This window comes from Pleurodeles waltl, chromosome 8, assembly GCF_031143425.1.
Source record: "Pleurodeles waltl isolate 20211129_DDA chromosome 8, aPleWal1.hap1.20221129, whole genome shotgun sequence".
NCBI lineage: Eukaryota > Metazoa > Chordata > Amphibia > Caudata > Salamandridae > Pleurodeles > Pleurodeles waltl.
The window spans coordinates 1189038118-1189059311 of NC_090447.1; the positions used below are offsets into that span (position 1 = coordinate 1189038118).

Here is a 21194-nt window from a genome sequence, read left to right on the forward strand (position 1 = left end):
TGGAGGGGACTCTTATTTGTAGTGGCAGGTCGTTCCATGCTTTTGGAGCGATGTAGGAGGAGGCTTGACCACCAGATCTGGTTTTCTGTATGCGTAGAACGTGTGCAAGTAGGAATCCAGATGAACTGAGCTATCTGGCAAGTTTTTGAAAGGAGATGCAAATGTTGAGGGGTGCTAGGCCGTTATTATGTAGTGCCTTGAAAGGGTTGGTGAGGAGTTTGAATTGTGCTTGTTTGTGTGTGAGGAGTCAGTGAAACTCTTTCAGGTGTGGTGTGATGTGAGTATGTCGTGGGAGTTTGAGAGGGATTGTGGCTGTCGAGTTCTGATTGATCCCGGTATAAAGGGTGTTATTGTAGTCCAGGTTGCTTCTGGCAAGCAGTGCATGACAGTTTTTCTGGTGCTGATTGGGAGCCATTTGAAAATCTTTCTCATCATCTTCAGGGTATGGAAGCATGAGGAGGTGACAGCATTGACATAGGTGGTCATGGTGAGTTTGCTTTTGATGACGAGCCTAAGGTTCTAGGGGGTGTCAGTCCTAGCTCTGGTGGCTACCAGATGGAGTCCCACATTGAAATGTTGTTTCTGAACATCACAATTTCTGTCTTGTCAGTGTTCAGCTTCAGACTGTTGGTCTTCATCGAGAGGGTGATATCAGTCATGCAAGCATTGAACTTGATCCGGGTACTAGGTGTCTTGCCCCCGAGAGAGAGAATAAGCTGTGTCTCATCCTCATAGATGAGGACTTTGATGTTGTGAGAGTGGATAATGCTGGCTAGAGGGATCATGTGTGAGTTGATTAGCGACGAGCTCAAGCAGGATCCTCGTGGATCTCCACTGTTGAGGTTGCAGGTATCCAAGGTGTATGATCTAGGAGGGTGAAGGCCTCAATTTCTCCTCTGTCCAGAGTCATGAGGATGTCATCCATGTAGGTGGTAAGGGTAGTTTCTGTGCATGTGATGATTTTTGTTTAGTAATTTTCAGTGAGCATGATTCTGCACAAGATATCACAATTGAGCGTTCTGTGGGATCTACATGCCCCCTTTCATCACATTAAGGCCCCGGTCTGAGCTTCCTATGAAGTAATAGCATCACCATTTGGTTAAGGGTAGACTCTCACCTCAAGATGGCATCCACATAGCACTGTACTGGTCTAGTGGTTGTACTAGACAGCAAGGTATCCTATCTGACTCTTCCTGATTGTCCACACTTGCTAAGCTGCAGCGGTGATCACAGGAAACGCATCCAGGCTCGGATATTAGTGAGACATCCTCTGTTCATTTTGTTTTGGTTCTGGTTATAACTTTGCTTTATTGACAATAATCTCCGGCATTGATTTTCAAGACATTGAATGTATAGACTCTTTTTATCCCCGGATGCCCATGAAATTAAGGTCAGTTTCTGCCACCTGCATGCATGCATCTTTTTACTCTTTGAGTAATGGCGACCATGTTGGTTAATGTAGATTTACTCAATGTCCTTCTCCATACAGTAATTTATATGGGAAGGTCTTTCTATCCTTGAATTTGGACCTTGAGTTGGAGGTCTGTAACACTTTTTCAATACCTGCATGCTGTCATTCGTGGGCAGCAATTGGCACTTCTCCACCACCAATAGTTAGAGTTACAAGGGGCATAATTAGTTACCCTGCTGACTGTTGATGCGATTGAGCTGGCAGGCACGTACGAACCATTAATTTTCTCCATACGGGTGTTCACTTTAGGCAATGAAAATATACCGCATGTTACATGACCATGGATGCATTGCTTTGTTGACACCAATGAGAGGTTATCCTAGAGGTGTTTCATCAGTCAAAGTTAAAGATGAATTTAAAGAGTTGGTAAGCAATTTTGGAAACAACCTGTTCTTTTATAGATAGCAACTAAAGAGACCTCCTTACTGTGGACACGAGTCCTTCTCCAAGGCCACAGGTTAGGCTACAGAATTTTGAACCAACTGGAGCTTATGGAAAAGGAAACTGGGGCATTTCTGCTTACAGCTCTGGTATTGTCAATATAAAAGTTTACAGAGGTTCTCATCCAGAGGGTTTTGTGTTTCTGAGAGACATATGTGGTTCTAACAGAGGTATGGGAATTTTTCAACATGTATAGTTGGAAGTAAAATAGCTCTGCACCACCAGACTGAGGGAAGACCACATGATCATGTCAGTGTCGAAAATGAACATTAGATTTTAGTAGCAAGCAGCAAATCCAGTGGCATCAGTGGAGGCAGCTAAATTTTGCACTGGGCATGTGTATTTTTAGACAAAGATATTAACCTAGGTTTTGATTGCATTGAGCTAAAGCTATCCGGCATCAGTTCCTCTAGCTCCAAATTACATCACTTCAGCGATAGGTTGTCAAAATCTGCGCTGTGTACTCCAATGCAGAGCTGAGGGTCATAAAGATATGAATGCCATGTAAAACAGAGTTTGATTGTAGTAAATAAGGGTCTAAGTAGGTGTAGAATAATTAACTAGTTATGAGGCGGACAGACTATCCGTCATGTTTGTGACAGTAACGCACCCTTCAAACTCAAAATCAGACCCTAGGCGTTGAATTACATGTAAACTCCCTATAGCTTGCTCTCCAATGGTTTTGCAAATATGCATGGGAGCTTGGGGTTGCATGTTGCCCCCAGAAAGTTGGGGGACTTTTTTATGATGACTCATGCCTGAAGTTTGCAGATGTTTAGACCTTTAATTTCAAGACATTGCCCTGATTTGACCTACACAGAGATTTGGGGGGCTCGTTTTAGACTAAGATTAGACCTCAGTGAGGTGTCATACCCCTGACACTATATAAAATATAATAAATATTATAAATTCATATACACTTAGTTCGTCAGTGAGACAACTTGATTTGTTCCAAAAATTATTTAATCCAAAGCATCTAATTTATTCCATAAAGTTCTCACCGCTTTATTTGAGGTTAGGAAACCAATATTGTATTTATTTAGTTACAATAAGAAACTTAAACGTGGCCAAAATATAAACGAAATATAAGCTCCGAAACGTATTTTTATTTTTTTTACTTATTTGTCATATGTGACTGACTGCCCGGTTTAAGATGCCATCAAGTTCATCCGTCGTTGAGGGTGCCCAGTAATCAGACCTGCCCAAGGACACGCCCTCACCCGCAGACAGATTAAGAGATGCGAAGACAGACATCAGGGTGGACTGCGTGGAGCCATTTTCATTCAACCAGAAACAGTGAAAGAAAGATTTTTTTATACATTTCCACATAAATGTTTCCCCCTCTCCCTCACCCACATCCCGCCGGAGCTCCCTCAAAGAGGAGGGTAGGATGAGGAAGTCGAGGGAGGGGACTCAGGAGAGGGAGGGATGAACATGAGGGAGGGATGAACATGAGAGAGGAGGGCGGGGACCTGGGGTCGCCGGAGGGAGAGTTCGGCCGGGAGAGAGAGAGAATCCCTGGAAGAACAACAGAGTGGCGCGGGCGAGGGACGGGCGGGAGCTGCCTGGCATGGGACGGTGACCCCCAGCATGGAGCAGAAGACGGCCGCCGAGCAGGATGACTGTGTGGACTCCGGAGCAGAGACAGGCGGGTAGGTACCGCCCGGGGGGTGTAGCGGTGCCAGCACGGGAGGAGGGCAGGCATTGTTTCCACTCTTAAACCTGTAGGGCACTCCCCGCCTCCACCAGTCCAGGCATCAGGTCGCAGGGGACGTGAGTGGGCGTGAGCCAAGCTTTATGTGCACAGAGCAGCCTCACGAATCACCACCGGTAACCAGGTCCCGTTAATCAGGGCTCTCCCTCGGCGCCGGTCTGTGTGTCAGTCTCGGGGGGCGAAAGATGGGGGCACGTGCTCCTGTCACAGCCGATGCGCCACAGAGAAGGGGCTTCATGCCATGCGCTGTCCCCAACCCCACCGAGAGGAACATACTGCCCAAGTTTAACGCGATTCCTTGCCTTTGTTATAAAAGTGCAGGAGGAGAATGTATGCAGAGCCGAGCAAGCATCACTTGAATATAGCGCGTGCAGACCTGAGAAACTGTCTCTCCTCGTCCGATCGATGCAGTGATTTTTGTGGGGGGTTATGAGGCGTGTGCGTGCTTTGTAACTTATCCGTAGGGCCCCTTCGCGCTGTCGAAGCTCCGCGGACCTGCGGCCTGAGCTCCGCGGCTGCTCTGCGCTCGCTACAACCTCCCCGGGGAGAGCTGCCTGTGGTTCCGCCGCCAGCGCACGGCACACACGGCAACGCTCCTCATCTAGGAAGAGGGGTCGCTCTCCCTGCTCCAATATATTTATTTAATTGTTTTTTTATTTTTTCCCCACAATAGCACCTCTCTAACGCAAACTCACAGGCAGATTAGAAAACGTACATTCTGGCACACAAATCTCAAGAACTGAGACCGGTGCCTTTTGGGGCTATCATATTTTTTATTATCCACAAGTGTAGGGATCAACCTTTGAAGGATGCTGTCATGCAAACAGTATAGCACTTGACCCATGCTATGATAGTAGCAGCATGTTCCATAAAGCGCGTCAAGCACTGCTTTACATAATGGATGACACTTTATCTGCATTTAATTGTAGTCCCATCACTCGCAGTCCTCGCTGTACCAGCTGTTTGATTACGTTTCATAACTCGTTAAATGCTCTTCTACCCCCGGTTTGATTCATACTTTCATCTGGGACGCCAGGACAACTTCCTCCAGCGCATCAGACTCTACAAACACCAAGTAATCATCAATTTACTGATCTCAGACAGAAGGTTGAATTTGGTTTCACTGAACTCGAGCTTGTGACCTTCAAATGGCTGCAGACATCAGCAGCGAGTGTTTAATTATATTGCCAGCTGATATGTTATGCTATCAGTCGTTGTACTACACTTCTTCACGCAGTAAACTAGCTGCCTATCTGAAGGGAATGAGTTAGGTGCCAAGGGTGCTCACCTCCATGCGGTGCATTTATTACAGTGATGGTTTACCTATTTGTATACTGCACAGACACCATTTATGTGGCATCATAGCGCTTATGGCGTCTGGGCGCTTTTCCCATGCGAGTGTATGATTTTTTATCTACTGGTTCTGTTTTTGTTTGAGAAGAATGGTGTCCAGACTATTAACTAATATTGGTGTGTGTGGTCAGTGTGAAAATAAAATGTTCCACCCCATCGGGGATCTTTGTGGTGCGGAGTGTGGGGAGTTGTTGACGGATTTTTGTGTTTATTTCATGTCACTGGAGTGAACGATGCCCAGGGCTGGCTTAAGATGGCTGTTCTCACATTTGGAATGATAGTTTGCTAAGCAGCGTTGATGTTAAGTTGCGCACGTGAGCCATGTTGGACTGAATGTTAAGATGGTGAGTGGGCCCACTCTGAGGGAAGAGGTGATGCGGATAGATCTCACAAGAGTGTCTCGATGTTGTCCTAAAAGAGCCACGGAGGAAGCTTATATTTCTTCAGTTTGATTGGATCATGCAATGTTATGTACGACATATCAGGCTTAATTCTAATCAGCCTCCTTGGGACCCACTAAGAGCCATATTTATACTTTTTTAGCGCCGCATTTGCGACATTTTTTTATGCAAAACGGCGCAAACTTGCAAAATACAATTGTATTTTGCAAGTTTGCGCCGTTTTTTGCGTCAAAAAGCGAGGCAAATGCGGCGCTAAAAAAGTATAAATATGGGCCAAAGTTTGATCGACGCTTTGGAGCACTGTGGAGCGATGGATTGTTACGGAAAACAATCATTATTACACCATTCTTATCGACTAAGCTGAGGCTGTGGTACAGATCGTTACACTCTTGTTAAATGTTGTCCGTGAAAAAATACCATTTGTTTGGAAAAAAGATGGTGTGATGGGCGGATATGCTGTTGAGATGGCAGCCCTTTGCCGTGTTCTTCGTCAGGTCTTACTGGTGACGGGTCACAATGGTGTTTTCTGTGACAAATTAAGTGACAACTTGAGAGGCTGATGGCCCAGTGGGGTCCACACACATTTGCTCGGAGATGCTCCAGGCATCTCCAGACATCTAGTGTTCCAGTCATCTCAAACATAGTATAAAATGGCTTAAAAATGCCGAGATGCTCACCGGAGTCTACTTTGTACTTGGGAAAATCTTTGTGCATATGCAGAGGACCCAGAATTATGTGATTCCGCAGCTGCAGCGTTTCCGCATAATAATGATTTATCGCTCTTGCCACATACTCCACCATCTGCTGGTAAATTCCGATTTCAATGAAAAGAATCTGGAAATTATGCTGGAATGTTGTTTTAGGTTCAAATGGATCAAAATTTAAAAAGACAATTTTGTGTCCTTTAGAGGCTGACCCTTTGCTAATGTTAACTAGTGTCCTTTCAGTTGGCGATTCGGGTGTTAAACAGATATAAAAAAAAGAGTTGGAACATTTGTCCATACAATCTCAATATGTGTTAAAATGAAAAAATAGCGAAATATTGCTCCCGAGAAAATGCTACAGTTTGCTCCCTAATTTTAATTTTCTTTCCATATAATTTAGTTAACCCTGTCACATAGTTTGGTCCTCCATTGCCTCATAATTCGAGTGGCCCTGTATATATAGTATAAAGGCAGCTGGTATAAATCTGAGCTTCTAAAAAGTGTCTGACAACATTTGGGTAAATTCTAGCCGCTGTGCCTAAGATGCAGTTATTTTGGTTTAACACATTCCATCTTGAAGGTATTTACTCTTCAATAGCTCTGGGCAACAAGAGAGAAAACTAGTGTAAATCCTGCCTTGCACACCTGTGCGGCAATCCCTGTGATTTCTAATAGGCTAAATAGGGTGGCTGTGAGGCTGGTAACAACATTTCAATAAACTACCAGAGATCCCCTTCTACAATTCGGCATTTAAAGGAAAACGTTTATTCAAAATTCTCAAAATATTTTGCAGTTCGTCCTTACAATTTGGAGGTGAGGTCTGCCCCCATCAAACCATTTACAGAAAGTAGGCCAACACATGCCCAGCTGGTGAGAGTCCTGCTGGATTAATTTGCATTGGCCGTAGGACAAGTATCTGGACTAGGCCCCTGCAGGCTTGGCATCCCCTGGCCATCAGATTTCACTCTCCAGTCCAACCTGCAGAAGGGACAGCGGTCAAAGTAAGAAATTCCTTAACACCCTTTTTATTTTATATTGTGGTGTTGGTTTTTGGATAGCAACAAAAGAACATACAAAGGGGCCTATTTACATGCCCCTAGCGCCTCCTTGTGCCGCCCTTTTTTAGCGTCATTTTTTAAAATGTTAAACCGGCGTCAAGGAGGGCTTTTCCCCATGCCAAATTTACAAAGTTGCCCAATGCAAGCGTTGCACCACTTTGTAACCCTTTGCGCCACATTATGCCTACGCCTTACGAGATTTCACTGCACCAAGGCAGGCATTAAAGCGACACTCCCATTGTTTCAAATGGTCCTCCCCACACATTGCTGGAGTGGTGCCATTATTTTTGGCACTAGTCGACCAAAAACTTTGATGCTATTGTGATAACATGTGCCATGGTGTGCCGTATTGTAAATACGGCGCTACCATGGCGATGTTAGGGGGCACAAGAAGAGTGGCACATCATAGATAATGCACCACTTTCTTGCAAATATGCCCCTGAGTACATCGAAAAGTAAAGTGTACATTTGAGGGGTACATAGGGTGGAAGGTTATCGATCACACACAGTAGTGTCATTAAACAGTTTTTGATAACATGCTGGTTAAATGGCAAGGAGTAGGCATTAAATATGTAGCAAGCAATGAAGAGAGAAGCCTCAAGGGGAAGGTACTGGAAATAAGAATGTTGAAATGGGACTCTGTGGGTAATACACAAATATATTGTATAATTAGCAGTTATATAGATCATAGCTGGGGCCACTGGAATTATGTGATTTTGTGGCTGTGGGAGTTTCCTGCATAATTATGAATTTGGAGCATGTGCCCTATTCTCCATCATCTGCTACGTAATCTGCAGGTTTTACCAGAAACAATTTTGTTTCTAGCTCAAACGGAGCAAAAGTTACTAAAAACATGGCAGTACATATTGCTGGTCAGGGGGAGTTCTTCCGCAAAGGTTGACTGGTCACCTTTCTGCTTCTTATCGCTGTATTTGGGCGTTAAACTGGTAAAAATGAAGTGAAAACCTTGCCCAGACAGTGTTAACATGTGAACAATTACGTTGTAATGAAGTAATAATATGACAAACTGTGCTGCATTACGCTGCATAATTCTCTTCTGTCTCAGATGCCCTGTTTAGGAAGTCGACAAGTTTTGTCCCTACGATCTTTGTAGAAGCTTGTGATTTGTCACTGTCTGCATTTCTCCCTCTTGTTCTGTTGAACCGCCATCAGTGAGGAAATAATGTTACGTTTTTAACAGCATCCATTTAGTTCATAGCGGAGAGCAAGTAAAAAAAGATGATTTATTGAAGTAAAAATGGAAATAACAGCATATTTGTAGTAATCGCATTGTCTCCACCACCGTGGTGGCTTGCAATTGGGTATTGCATCGCAATAATTTAAGCGTTTATTTGGAAACTGAGGTACATGGTAACAATTTTAGTTTTGTCTACGGATCAGACTGTAGAGAAATGGTTTTCATTAGATTATAGTTGGTGTTGGGACTTGTTCTTGAGAAATGTGCCTAGAAGCAAGAAAGAGGTAACTGCAAAGGGTCCAATACAGTTTAGCACGTGAGAAGGATGCAAGATGACCCCAAGGAGAGACATACGTCAACAGATGCTTTTTAATGACACATTAATTCAAAGATACAGTACCTCATTACATCAGGTACAAACAATAGCTCTAATAGCCGGGGCTGCCAAGTTTCCCCAGTACATGTTCCATGCGCTACTCCAGTTCAGGTTTTTTGTCTTTGAATTCTGGGACTTATAGTCCATTTTATATTGGATGAAAAAGGCTACACACCCAAAAATGCAAAGAAAAACCTGGACTGGGGCACCACATCATGCATGGACCTGCGAAATGCTTACACAAGGATGGAATCCCAATTTTAAATGTAAAATGTCAATTACCAGCATGCAGTTTGCAAAGTGGAGCTATACCATGCCATACAAAGAGCATTCGGTACCCTGGAATAGAACGTTATTGTCACAGCAACAAACACACAATCACATAAGAACACACCTTCCTGTTCAGTTCATGCCTCACTCCATCAGCTTAGTAACTGCATGCTCTGTCTCCCATGAACAATTAATTTCTGCCTTTCACGTGTGATGGCTGGTGTGGGTCTTAAGGTTAAGTTAGCACCTTAACTGGCATTTTTCTGTCTTTTGAAGTTTAGTGTACTGGACAGTAATCAACTTCCTTCATTCTGAACCAAACCTTAACTACACTTTTTTCCAGTGAAGTTGGCTGTTATTTTTTTGGGTTGAAGCCAGAATCCACTAGCATCAGTAGGCTAGACTAAGGCTGTATACGGAACAATGCCTCCAATAGGAAGCAATGGACCATGAGTGCTCAATCATGGCTCATTGCATAAATTGGCACTGATGGCTCCAGGGAGTAATGACCACTAATGCCCCCTCATGAGATTATCAAGTGGCCAAGTCAGTAACGAACCTCAGTAGTACCAGCCATTAATAAGCATAAATGGCCTTCACAGTAACACGCTTTAATGCCTCCGTGCATGAATCAGCATGAATGGGTCCAGGCAGCTATGACCATTAATGCACACCAAAGTTTGTATGTATGGGCCAACTCAATGAGACACCTCAAAGGCAGAAAGGTATTAGCAACCTTACATTGCCCCGTCAGTATGAAGCTTTAATATCCCCTATGCATGAATGAGCATTAATGCCCCCAGGGAATAATAAGCATTTATTGCCCCTCAAAGTGAATATCAACAGACCCCATCAATAAATAACTTTATTGGCTTCATAAATTACCAAGAGAAAATGGACTGTCAGTCAGGAACTTTACTGTCTCCGTGCATTAATGAGCATTATCGGCCCTTGATAGTGAGTATGGACGGGACAAGTCCGAATGGAACCTTATTGGTCACATGTTAATACATGTACATGGCCAAAACCAGATTCATGCATTAATGGCCTAAGGCACTAACCACCATTAATGGCCGTTAGAGTAAAAACATGAGTGATCATGGGCACTAATGGCCATCAGTATCCCTTGGCAAGGATGAGTGTAAATTATTCCAGACAGTACAACGTTTCAGTGGGCACAAGCAAGAAAAAGCCTCAATATTGGCATCAGGCATTAACTAACATCAGTGTGCTTAGAAGCGTGGCATATTTTGCACATTAAAATGACTAACATCAGTGTGCTTAAAAGCGTGACATATTTTGCACATTAAAATGATTAAAAGAAGCAATGAATTAACAAATAAACCTTGACACTAAGTGTGCAGTAATTACCAGGCAGTAGCGAGCATCAGTTCACATAGGAATTAATTAAAATCAATACCTCCAGGCAGTGAGTTTGAATGGTTCTAGGAAGTAACCAAGTTGTCAGAAGCCTTAATGGGTAGGACAGTGCATTATTTTTCTTATACCAGGCCTTTACATCTTCTATAGACATTGAAAACGTAATACATAAATAAAGCTGTTGTTCTTTTTGACATTCACCCTCCACAGAGCATTAAAAGTAGTAAAATGTTTTAAAAAAACGTTGTTTGCAAAACGAGGTAAGAGTAACACAAAATAAAAAATAGTTGTATTTTTTTCTTATTTAAAAAAAAAAAAATGGGTCCGGTAATAAGAATTTGTAGTCCTTCAGAGAACTTGCATAATTAGTTATTTGATTTTAATGTCTAGAGGAGATGTCACGGCCCGAAAGAGATGTATCCTTTTTCCAAGGATCCACATGGATGATTCCCTATTCCCCAATATGATTTTTATTCTGCATCCCTAAACCTTACTTATTAACAAGGGCGCCTGCAAGATTCACCTATGCTATTTTATCAGTGTCTGTAGAACACACACCTGTCATTTCAATAGGCTTGTAGCACTCTTGTCTTTCCAGTCGTGACCAGAGGCTTGGTTCTTGGCTTTTTCGTTGCCACTCGTCAGGGCAGTCGCGTATCTTTTTGTTTTGTCTGTGTAACAAGGGGTTTATTTTGTGTAGTGTTTGCTGATGACTTTGATTAGTTTAAAATATGGCCTCTGTTTGGCCTTATTGTATCGGAGTTTGCATGGAAGCTCTGCAGAGGGGTGATTGTGTCTGAGTAAGTGAATTGCAGGACTTGGATATTCTGTCCTTCGAGAAGGGTGAATAGTTGCCCGTTGGTTGGTGCTTGTGTTGTGTTGTTGGGGCTTTCCCTTTGTCGTCTATAGGGCTCTGGTGCTCTGTTTGTGGCAGAAGGGTCAGATTTACTGGCTAATGTTTTCTGGTGTATTTTTGCACATTGGTAAGTGTGGGTAGAGTATCACTTTTCAACTGGATCTTTTTGGCTTTGTTTTATGAGAGCGAGGGGTACAGGAATGTAATTAATTTTAAAACATTTGTCTCTGTGGATGATGGCTGTGTGGGCAGTGGGTTGTGTTTTTAGGGAGCTGTCCCATCCATATGGCTTTGATGCTTGTCATCTCTCAAACATGTATAGGAGTCATAGATTGGCATCTCACTGTGACTTAACAATCACAGCCGGGCATCTCTCGTCGATATCCAACAATCACAGATTGATGTCTGTCAAAGATGTTCATCAATTAGAGAAGTGCGTCTTTCAAGGATGTCCAACAATCTCGTACCTTCTTCTCTCCAAAATGTCTCACATTTACAGATTGGCATCTCTCAAACATGTCATGTTGTGTTACCAGTATTGGCACTGCAACTTTCTGCCATATGAACACCCTTACATTGCTGGGGGTAGAGCTCACGTGCATTCAGGCTTTCTCAGTAACTGGGGGACTGGGTGTCTGGACAGATGCTAGGTAGTATGCAGTGGCAATCACAACACAAAAATGTCTCCAACACATAAATCTCAAAACAAAAATATTGACATGCAGAGTGTAAGGCAAGCACTTGCCCCCCTATATTCAAGGGCTTGGGTTAGACTAGCAAATTCAAAAAGTAGGTTATGAAGTTTGTGGATATTTAAAAAATGATTAAGAAAGCATGAAATGTTTCTTTCACTAGCACTGTACCCTCCAAACCCTATGGATACCATTGACCCTAGGCTTCCTTCCCCTTAACAGACCAAGGGGCTTATTTACAAGCCCCTTGCGCCGCCAGTTCCTCTCTTTTTCCCATATGAAATGAAAATAAGCCCCCAAGTACAATCCATTAGTCAGACCTTCTAATCGGATATCAGTGGTAGCAGATGCCAACATTTCAAAGAAATGTTATTATTGTATTTATCTGATTGGGGTTATTTATAAAGTGCAGGCCTACGCCTGGAGGGCAAGGAGGCATTGTAAAAAGTGACACTATATCAATCCCAGATGTACAGGGGTAGAAACATGCACATCTGTATACTGTGTGAATGTGAGGCATATACAGAAAAAGCACAACATCTCTTATGAAAGAAGGGGACAATAAACCTAGGTGTAAGAAGATAGCGTAGAGGTGGAATTTGAGATCTTTTCTGGACTCTACCAATGAGGGAGAACATTGAGCGGCAAAGGGAGGACAATGTGCTGTAAAATCCTGTTGGTGCATGCATTCTTGGAAGTCTTTGGCTTTCCAATATGGGATGGGGTGTTATCCTTGTTGTGCATATGCTACCCTAAGTGTGCTGTTTAGAGGTCAGGTTAATTCAACTATTGTGCTTTGTAAGCCATACAGCAAGCTCTAAAGTTGATTGTGGACAAAAACGAAGGTCAGTGCTGACCTTCAACATAGGAGAAATGCTCTTCAACTTTGTATGGTTGGTTATACATAAAAACTGCCTTGCTTGGTATTAGTAACGACTGTGAGAGACCAGCACACAGATCAATACTTCTTTCAGTGTTTAACAAGACTAAGGCAGGACTGCAATCGGGCGTTCATAGATGGGGTGAAGGCAGTCATGGCTCGCTCCTATTTAGAAGGGCGGGGCGGGGCGGGTGCGGCGTGTGGGGAAAGGCAGGTGAGCGGGACATTTAATAATAAAAGAAAGAAAAACAACTTACCTCCTCTGTTGCCGCCGCTCTGTCCCTCATCGCTGGCGCAGCAGGCACAGCAGGCACAGAGCAGCATCAGGATTGGCTGGGAGCGCCCAGCCAGAGCGCTTCCAGGCAGACTGGAACCTGTGCAGTCTCTCGCCAGCCCAGCAAATGTGGTGCCGGGCTGGAGAAAGCCTACAGCGCATGTGTGTTTGGCTGGCCCGAGACGGCCTACCAAACACACATGCGCTCTCAGGGGAGTGCTCTGTCACTCTCCTCCAAGGTTGTCACCACCTATGCCCCGCCCCTTTCACCACAATTGAATGATAAACCAAGTTTGTTATTCCTTCGTGGTGAAAGCGTTGCAGCTTCTGCTGCTGGTGGGGGGCTGGGGGGGGGGGTCATTTCTCTGCCCTTATGGAGGAGCTGTCCCTGGGTGAAGGGCTCAATTTTGTGCAGTAATGTAAGCTGAAACCAATGTGTTTCGTCTCTTTATATATGGGATATTTGAAGTCTTTAGAGATGTCAATGAAGCAGCTGAGTCATTTGGCATAGGTTGAAATGTATGGGGAGATGGCATCTACATTCATATTGCTATACCACTCCTGGATAGTGGGCTCGGTGGTTTCTCCATTTAGGAGTAGACACTCTGTGCGTGTTGGCTTGAGTTTCAGATAAATGGTAGACTTTAAGGTTTTAATGAGGTCTGGGCAGCACCTGAGGTTTTGGCTGTCTTTAGCTAATGACACTTTAAGGAGTCAGCACTTTAATAGGTTTTGCTGATTTGTTTAGCCCCCTACAGACCTGGATTTCTGTGGTTGATATTGTATATTGAAAACAAGACTTCATTATTGTTCTGCGTTCATATACAAAATAGCAATAAATATATTAAAAAGGGAATAGCTGGGTGACATCAGTGTATTAGTGGCTAACTAATTCTTGTTGGCTGAGGGGTGCATCCTGTGGCTTCATGTGGATGTTAAACAAGAAGGAGCAAAAATAGAACCTGTGCTACCTGACACAAGACAGGAGTTGGTGGAGATTTTGAGGATTTCATTTTTTTGATAAAATGTCAGTGATACACACGCATGACTTGAGGGACCTGATGGGCAACTGCATCAAAGATTCCTGACTGGTCAAACCTCATCAAGAGACATGGATCACCACCATCATCTATTAGCAGAAAGTCCTCTGGACAGTGGCAGACCCAACACGACTGCAAGCCTGAGATCCAGACAGGCTGAGAGGGAGGTTTGCAAATCGAGCTGTTCTTAAAGTTGGTTAGTTACTGCTCTTTCGAGAGTCTTCCTAAGGAGGGAAAAGTAAGTATTGAGGCACTGGTTGTCGCATTCATCTCAAAGTTGAGTTTTGTGGGTTTTTTAACAGGGGCAGATTTCTCTAGTATTTATAGAGCGTGGAACGGAACCAGTCTTCAAAGATGAGAGGAAGATAGCCCCGATGCTCCACATCAACTGCTGTAGATGACATCTGGATACCCAAGGTGACTCTGATGAGCACCTTACCTCATGCCCAATATCTCCATGGACAACAAGAGGTGATTCTGAGAGAACACGTGCATAAAATGAAACCCTCAACATCATCACTTTAATTTTATGCACATGTTCTCTCATGCGAGCCTCTGGGTATCTATCACTATTTATTGCTTATCACATTTTTTCCGGATTTTTCACATATGTGTTTGGTTTCCACAAGATATAACAGGGCAGTATGCATGAGCATGTTTGAAAGGATTTCCACTCTTGGCTTTTCTACTTTACATTGCCTGCAACAATATCGGTGGAACAGAATCACCTTTGATTGTCTAAGGAGCAGTGCTTAATTTGTAAATAAAAAGGTGCCGGTGCCCAAAGCCCTTCTCTTAAACACGTGGCCGCTGCAATTAAATGTGTGAACATGGAATACGGAGGCAGCTTAATCCTGAAGCCATCTCGGGCCTCTTCAATCCATATGAAGCCACTCCCTGCCCCTTCAGCTCACCCTTGCAGCTTTCTGCTTTCTCCCTTTGTGACGCTTTTTCGTTTTGTCCCTTCATCCGTTTTTCCCCATATGTGTCTTTTGCTGGCAGCAAAGGCATGAGGCAGAAGAATAAGCCCCAGCTCTCAAAAATAAGTGCTGGTGCTTAGCACCGGAAACAACAAGCACAAATTAAGCACTGCTAAGGAGATATCACATATTGTGAATGAGGAAAGGTGCTCCACAGAGTCACCTTGGGTACCCCGATGTCATCTACAGCAGTTGATGTGGAGCTGTTCTCATAATATTCTTGCAGCCTTGAAAAAGTTGCTATGACGAAACACGTCAGCTGTCTGTGTATACTGGATGTCATTTGTGACGCAAGAAGCATGACGACTAATCCACGATTGTCACTTACTACGGACTCACAGTTGCTTCTTTCATGATATTGGACTTCTGATGTTGAATTTTGGTATTTCTTAATTCTTGTACAGCTGGACTAGGAGTTTTCTGGTTCCAGCAACTAAACCCCAGGTGGTAGGGTGTTTACCAGGATAGCACCAACACTACTTGTGATCTGTTGACTCATTGAATTTCCACAAGTTGGGTCCTACTTGGGATGTGCGAGCTTGAGGCATTGCCACCAGTGTTATTTGTTATTATAGCCCGATGCTGTCTGAAGTTGACATGTTTTTCTTTAAAAACAGAAAAAGTCCTGTGTTTGGGCATGAAGTTTGGTGGCAGTGGATGGATTGCCCCAGATGCACAATGGTGGTGATGACTGTGGGAGCTGTTCCTCCTGTGTGGTGCAGAGGGCTGCTCAGAGCTGGTGGTTTCATCTGACTGTCCCCGCCCATACCTCAGCCGAGGAGCGCGTGCTGCAGTAGATTAACAGGATGAGGCACAATGAAAAGAAGTCTTGTTATCACCGAGGAAGGAAACCGTCAGATGAGCGTGATTCTCCACAGACCAGACTCAGTTTTACACTACTGCTTACAATCACATTCCTGTTTTGCTGCTCTGTGATGTCAAACACTGCCCCGATGTCGCAGATTAGTTGTAGGGTCTGTTTTTGTACCCTAGCATTCTATAATTGTTTGCATCCTGACTCAAGTAAAACAAACTGTCTTTCCGAGCACACAGTGAGTGCAAGTACATACAAAACGTTTTCAAGTTATCATTTTATGCATGATTTTTTTGCAAGTAGTTTTCTTGTGGCATTATTGCTTTTTAGGTCCGGGGTCGGCCGAGACCTTTTGATTTTGCTAAAATTATATCTACAACATACTTATTATAGGGCATGAAGCCAGCCCTCTTCCTCCACCTGTCTGTTACTGAGTCATTCACATTTTTTCGGCCTGCTGTAGCATACAGCATGGGGCAGTGGTTCAGCCCACTCCAGTCACTGGTAGCCTTCACTGTGAGTGATGACATTCTGCCCTTTCTCAAGGAGTACATCCACCCAACATATAGTTCCAAGTGGCAAGAACATCTATGGCAATGTGCGCTTTTTGACAACTAAAAAAATATGTTAGCTTTTTTTGGCCAATTCTCTATAATTATTTTTTTTTTGATTGATGGGCGCTTGGAAGCTTCCCCAATGTCTGACCTGCTGGCATTGCCAATGCTTGCGGGTATTGTGCTCCTCTTCTCATTTCTTGTGGGTTTTGGCTGTCAACAGCTTCCTCTGGGCCTGTGGCCCGCTGAGCCTGGCGACCAGTGTCCAGTTTGAGACTGGCTCCTCGGTTGAGATCCGCTACATCTTATTAATGGGACTGAGTCTCATAACCAGTTGGACGCCTGTGCACAAGAAATGTCACCTGCAATAAATAAAATGAATCGAAATATGCAAGCTCACACAACTGCAGCTTGCCTAACTTTCAGAGTGAGCTGGTAATACAGTGGGTATTCTCATGGGAGTGCTATGGGAGGTGGCATTGCCAGTGACGAACACATTCGTGAATTTATGGGTGTACTCAAACACTGCCAATGCCTTTTTACAGTAAGTTTAAGAAGTCTTTTGAGAAGATTCTAAACCTCTCCCATCTCCTTTTTCCCAGGCACTGTAGAGGATGAGATCTTGCTACAAGGACAAATGTTTCTATGTGCATGTTTCCCATGGCGGAAGTCTACCTTGTGGATGTTTCGCAACTGTACATTTAGGAGAGCTTAAAGACTCACTGAAGGGAAACTGTGAAACTCATTGATGTCCCTTGAGTACATTTGCGTGCCCTGTAAAAATAGTGGTGATATACGTACATTATACGTATATACCCACGCCTACCTACCTACCTACATGCATGTTTTGTGTATCAGCCTTACAGAGTGTAAACCTACTCCTCTAGAAAGGACACATGATAGTACCTTCAGGAGTACCAGCATCTAGAAGGATGATCAATGAACACTCGCTGCTGAGATATGGGGTGAAGTCTAAGGATACAAGTTTGACCCCTGGCAAAGCCGACTCATTTCCATCCTTCAAAGTCAGTTAATTGAGTGCCATTAAAGTGGATGATAGCTGTATCTTTAATGTGCCTTTAACTTACATCTAAAGTATGATGATAATGCGTTATCTAAAAAGCACAACCTTAATGTCAAGTAAGTATCACTATAATCAAAACGTATTATAAAGAGGTTGTTTACATAAAATACTAAGAGAGAGGCAGAATGTGGTAGCTGGTTTTAGTGCACATAATGTTCCGTGTTCCCTCCATTCACTTTTCTGGCCAATTTTACTCTGAATATTAAGTAATAGTTCACTCCTCTGACGCTTACGTCTCGACAACCCTTACTGTAAAGTTTACTGCAGAATCCGTTTATTTGTTGCGAGTCCATTAGGGTAAGAAACAAATCCTTTTGCTGGAAGAAGTCCTCTAACAACGCTACTGCCTCCCTTGTCCACTCTAAACATTATTTACTTGACCTGTTATCATAGGCTTTTCTTTTCTTCCAGGCAGGTTGTGAGGAAAGATGCTCCTTCAGGGCTTTCTTGTGGTGCAAAGCTCTTTTCCACACACATGATGGATTTGAGGTTTAAAATCCCATTTACTAACCCTATGCGAGCAGCCTGTTTAAGTGCATCTTGCCCTTCACCGTGGAGACTGACAATCAGATTGCAGCTCAAAAATAGTGCCTTTTAAGTGTCCCGATCCAATAAGAATGGATTCCTCTTGCTGCCAAGTGCCTAAATAAAGAGAAAAGCACACATAAGCTAATTAGTTCTATTAGTTTTTACGGTAAATGAGTTTTGCACCCGCCTGATCCAGTTAAAGTTTGTTAGCAATGTTATTTTAGTTCCCAGCTGCTCCATTTCTATTTGCGTTCTGTGCGCATTAATTCCACATCCCTGGTCCTCATCGCATTGCCTACTAATGAGGTGTCGCTTCCTCTTAGACTGGAACAAAACAAAAATAGTTCTTCAGAAGTGGTTGTCCCGCCTGTCAGTTACAGGTGCTTTAAAGGGGCTGGCCAATCCCAGGAGCCTCTTTATTTTTCCCAAGTCCATCTCCAGACATCAGATTCTCTTCATTTTTCTGCTGAGTGGTGACCTCACATAGCTTCCTCGAGGTTCCCCTTGCTAGGCGGAGGGGTAGATTTGTGGATGAACCATCAGAGTTATGATTGCTGTGGTGAGTTCTGAAATGGAACCACTTTTTCTAGAAGATAGTGTCTACTGTGGCTGGGCGATGGAATATGTCTTCCAAAAAGAGGTCCTATGCAGCTGTTGGCCAGTCAAAGAGTATGGAGAGATCTTAATTCCCACCAATAGTGATCGGCATGGGTAGGTAAGGGGGCTGTACCTTATGCTCCTGTTTTAGATTTGCATGTTAACATGTTGTTGCAGTTTTGGTTTGGTGTGTGAGGAACAAAAATGCGTGAAGGCCGTGCAAGCCACCATGTTCCACCCAGTGCATAATTTGTAAAAGGAATGTGTGGAAAGGCCTAAAGTTTCTTAGGAGCCTTCTACCTGTACTGCTAGATGCTGGGGTTTATACCAAATTGTCTAGCCTGGCTTCCACCTAATGCATCTTTATTTCTCCACCCTGCAGTTCTTGTGTCTTTATCTGGTTCTGGTAGATTCTTTTTTCAGCCCTGGTTTCTCCTTTTTAGTGTTTTGCTATGTTTCTCTTCCTCCTTCTGTGTCTTTTTTCTCCTTTTCTTTCCTCTGGCCTGGGTCAAACTCTGATAATGAGTTATAGGTCCCTATTAAAAAAAAAAAAATGCCAGGGCCTACCACATGCAAATGCTGTCACAAATGATTTTTGCACTGAGTGGAGGGCATCTCCCCAGATTGAGAAAGTTGCTAAAGCTCAGGTCACTCTGTGCTGATAAAGCTGTGATATGGTGGAAGCGAAGGAACAGTTATGATGAAGTAGGTTTCCCTCTGGTAAGACTTCTTGGGCACTTGAAAACAGAAAAACGCAATCTGTACCGGTTTATTTGTGACCTGGTCAGTATGAGTACACAGTGTGATATTAAAATGCTAGATGTCAGAGGTCTAGATTCTTCAGTACCTTTGTGAAGGAGGGATGGAGATGCTAGTGGTGGCAGGCTTGATTGAGCTTAATAGGAAGTTTGTTTTTCACTATGAACTCCCTTCCCATGTGGGCTTAGAAATTGGTTTAAAATGGGGTTATTCGGCTGGACTTGTCTCTGCCATTGTCATGCATCACTGTACCTAGAGGTGTTAGAGTTGGGAGGGCTGGGAGGCTCACCGAAGGGAGATAAAGTGGTACCTTTCATCAATGTGTATGAGAGGTTGTACATGGAGGAAATGTTTCATTTACAAGATTCCTCTCTCCAGGTCTTCCTCACAGTGCCAGGACGGGAACCCAGGAAGTATCCTCACATCGTGCCACAGAAATGGGATATATATATATTTTCTGGTTCATCCCTGGAATCTAAATGAGTTCTAACATATTTTTGCTATTGATTAAAAAAAAAACCATGACCAGTCCCTCATGCCCATTATTTTTTTTAGGTCACCTTAGACTTACACTTTTGATCAGAAGCCTTCCTTTCTTTTATAGGAACCTAACAAGACTTTGCTTGACATTCCCAACTCTGAGATCATGCAACAATAGTTCAAGTTTGATCATACCCTACTTTTCCCAGAATCGGGAACATTTAAAACTCTGGATCCCAGGAAAAGAGCAGGAAGTCAACACTGATAAGGAAAATTACTAGCTTCCCTCCCTCAGAAGTAAGTAGATATTCCTGGGGTAATTGGGCCAGTGTAGGTGCTGCTTCTCCTGGCACCAGTGACCAGTTAGGTGTGTATTTAGTAACCAGTTTTAGTTATCTGAACCATGTGTTACTGATGGACATGAAGTCTCTTCTCCCTTCATGATATTCACAAGCATGCTATCATAGCTTCTAGTGAATGAGTGAGGTTCAGATCCTGGTTACTACTTACCAAGGTCTTGATGTTTTAGAGACACTCCTCAGGTTGGATAAGGAGTAGTCCTTTCACAAATAGAGTGGGGTGCACATACCATTTTCCTGTGGAGCTATGGAATGTCAGCAGTTTTAACTTGTCTATGGCTCAGTTTGAGGGGCCTGTGATAGCAGATGTTCGTGTGGACTTTAGTTGTCTTCTATTCTGCCCCATCATCTTAATGTTGGGCCAAAGGCTCATGTGAGCTTGAGGCCAAAGTCCTATTTGTATCAGACTATTAGCCCGTGCTTCTTTCTAAGGATCTCACAATTGGAAATTAAAGGGCAGCGAGAAGTAGCCATCTCGAATTCCTTGTGGGCAGAGTCTGTTAATATTGTGCCGGGGTGCACTGCCAGATTAAGTGCTGAGACATGCATTCTCTGACACAGGTTGAAACAGTCCAGTTCATAGAGTTCTCCTGTTCATATTGGATTTTGCGCTAAGCATCTCTCACCCATTTCCCACAAATCTGATCTTGGTTGAGTTCTAACAGGAATGGAGGCAGACTCTGTTCACTGTGACTGCTCTTGTTCGTTGTAGCCCCTCTAAGTCTTGTATGTCTCGACAAGAGACAATCAGAAAGATTTGTAGTGGGTTTTTGGCCTCTCTATGGCATAGACAATAGACACAGGATGCATACATTTTTTACGGTGTTTGTATCACTAGCACATCTCCAAGCTGAAGTGAAGCCCTTTTTAGGTTTTGCCTGCACAGCACTTGTGCTGTGGCCAAATCTTTGGTATAAATAAAACCTTAAAA

At 43.5% G+C, this 21194-nt stretch overlaps 1 protein-coding gene across 6 annotated transcripts in view; it reads left to right on the forward strand.

Moving 5' to 3' along the window:
• Window positions 1-3399: 3399 nt before the first annotated feature.
• FAM124A (family with sequence similarity 124 member A) overlaps window positions 3400-21194 on the forward strand; it is a 224977-nt gene continuing 207182 nt past the window's right edge. For 3 of the 6 annotated variants that reach the window (XM_069205435.1, XM_069205436.1, XM_069205437.1), the window contains exon 1: window positions 3400-3564. In XM_069205435.1, coding sequence (XP_069061536.1) covers window positions 3503-3564 — 62 coding nt within the window. In that variant the 5' untranslated portion in view covers window positions 3400-3502. Of the gene's footprint in view, window positions 3565-18532; window positions 18780-21194 lie in introns of those variants that run through there. The other 3 variants (XM_069205440.1, XM_069205439.1, XM_069205434.1) reach the window with 3 other exon arrangements.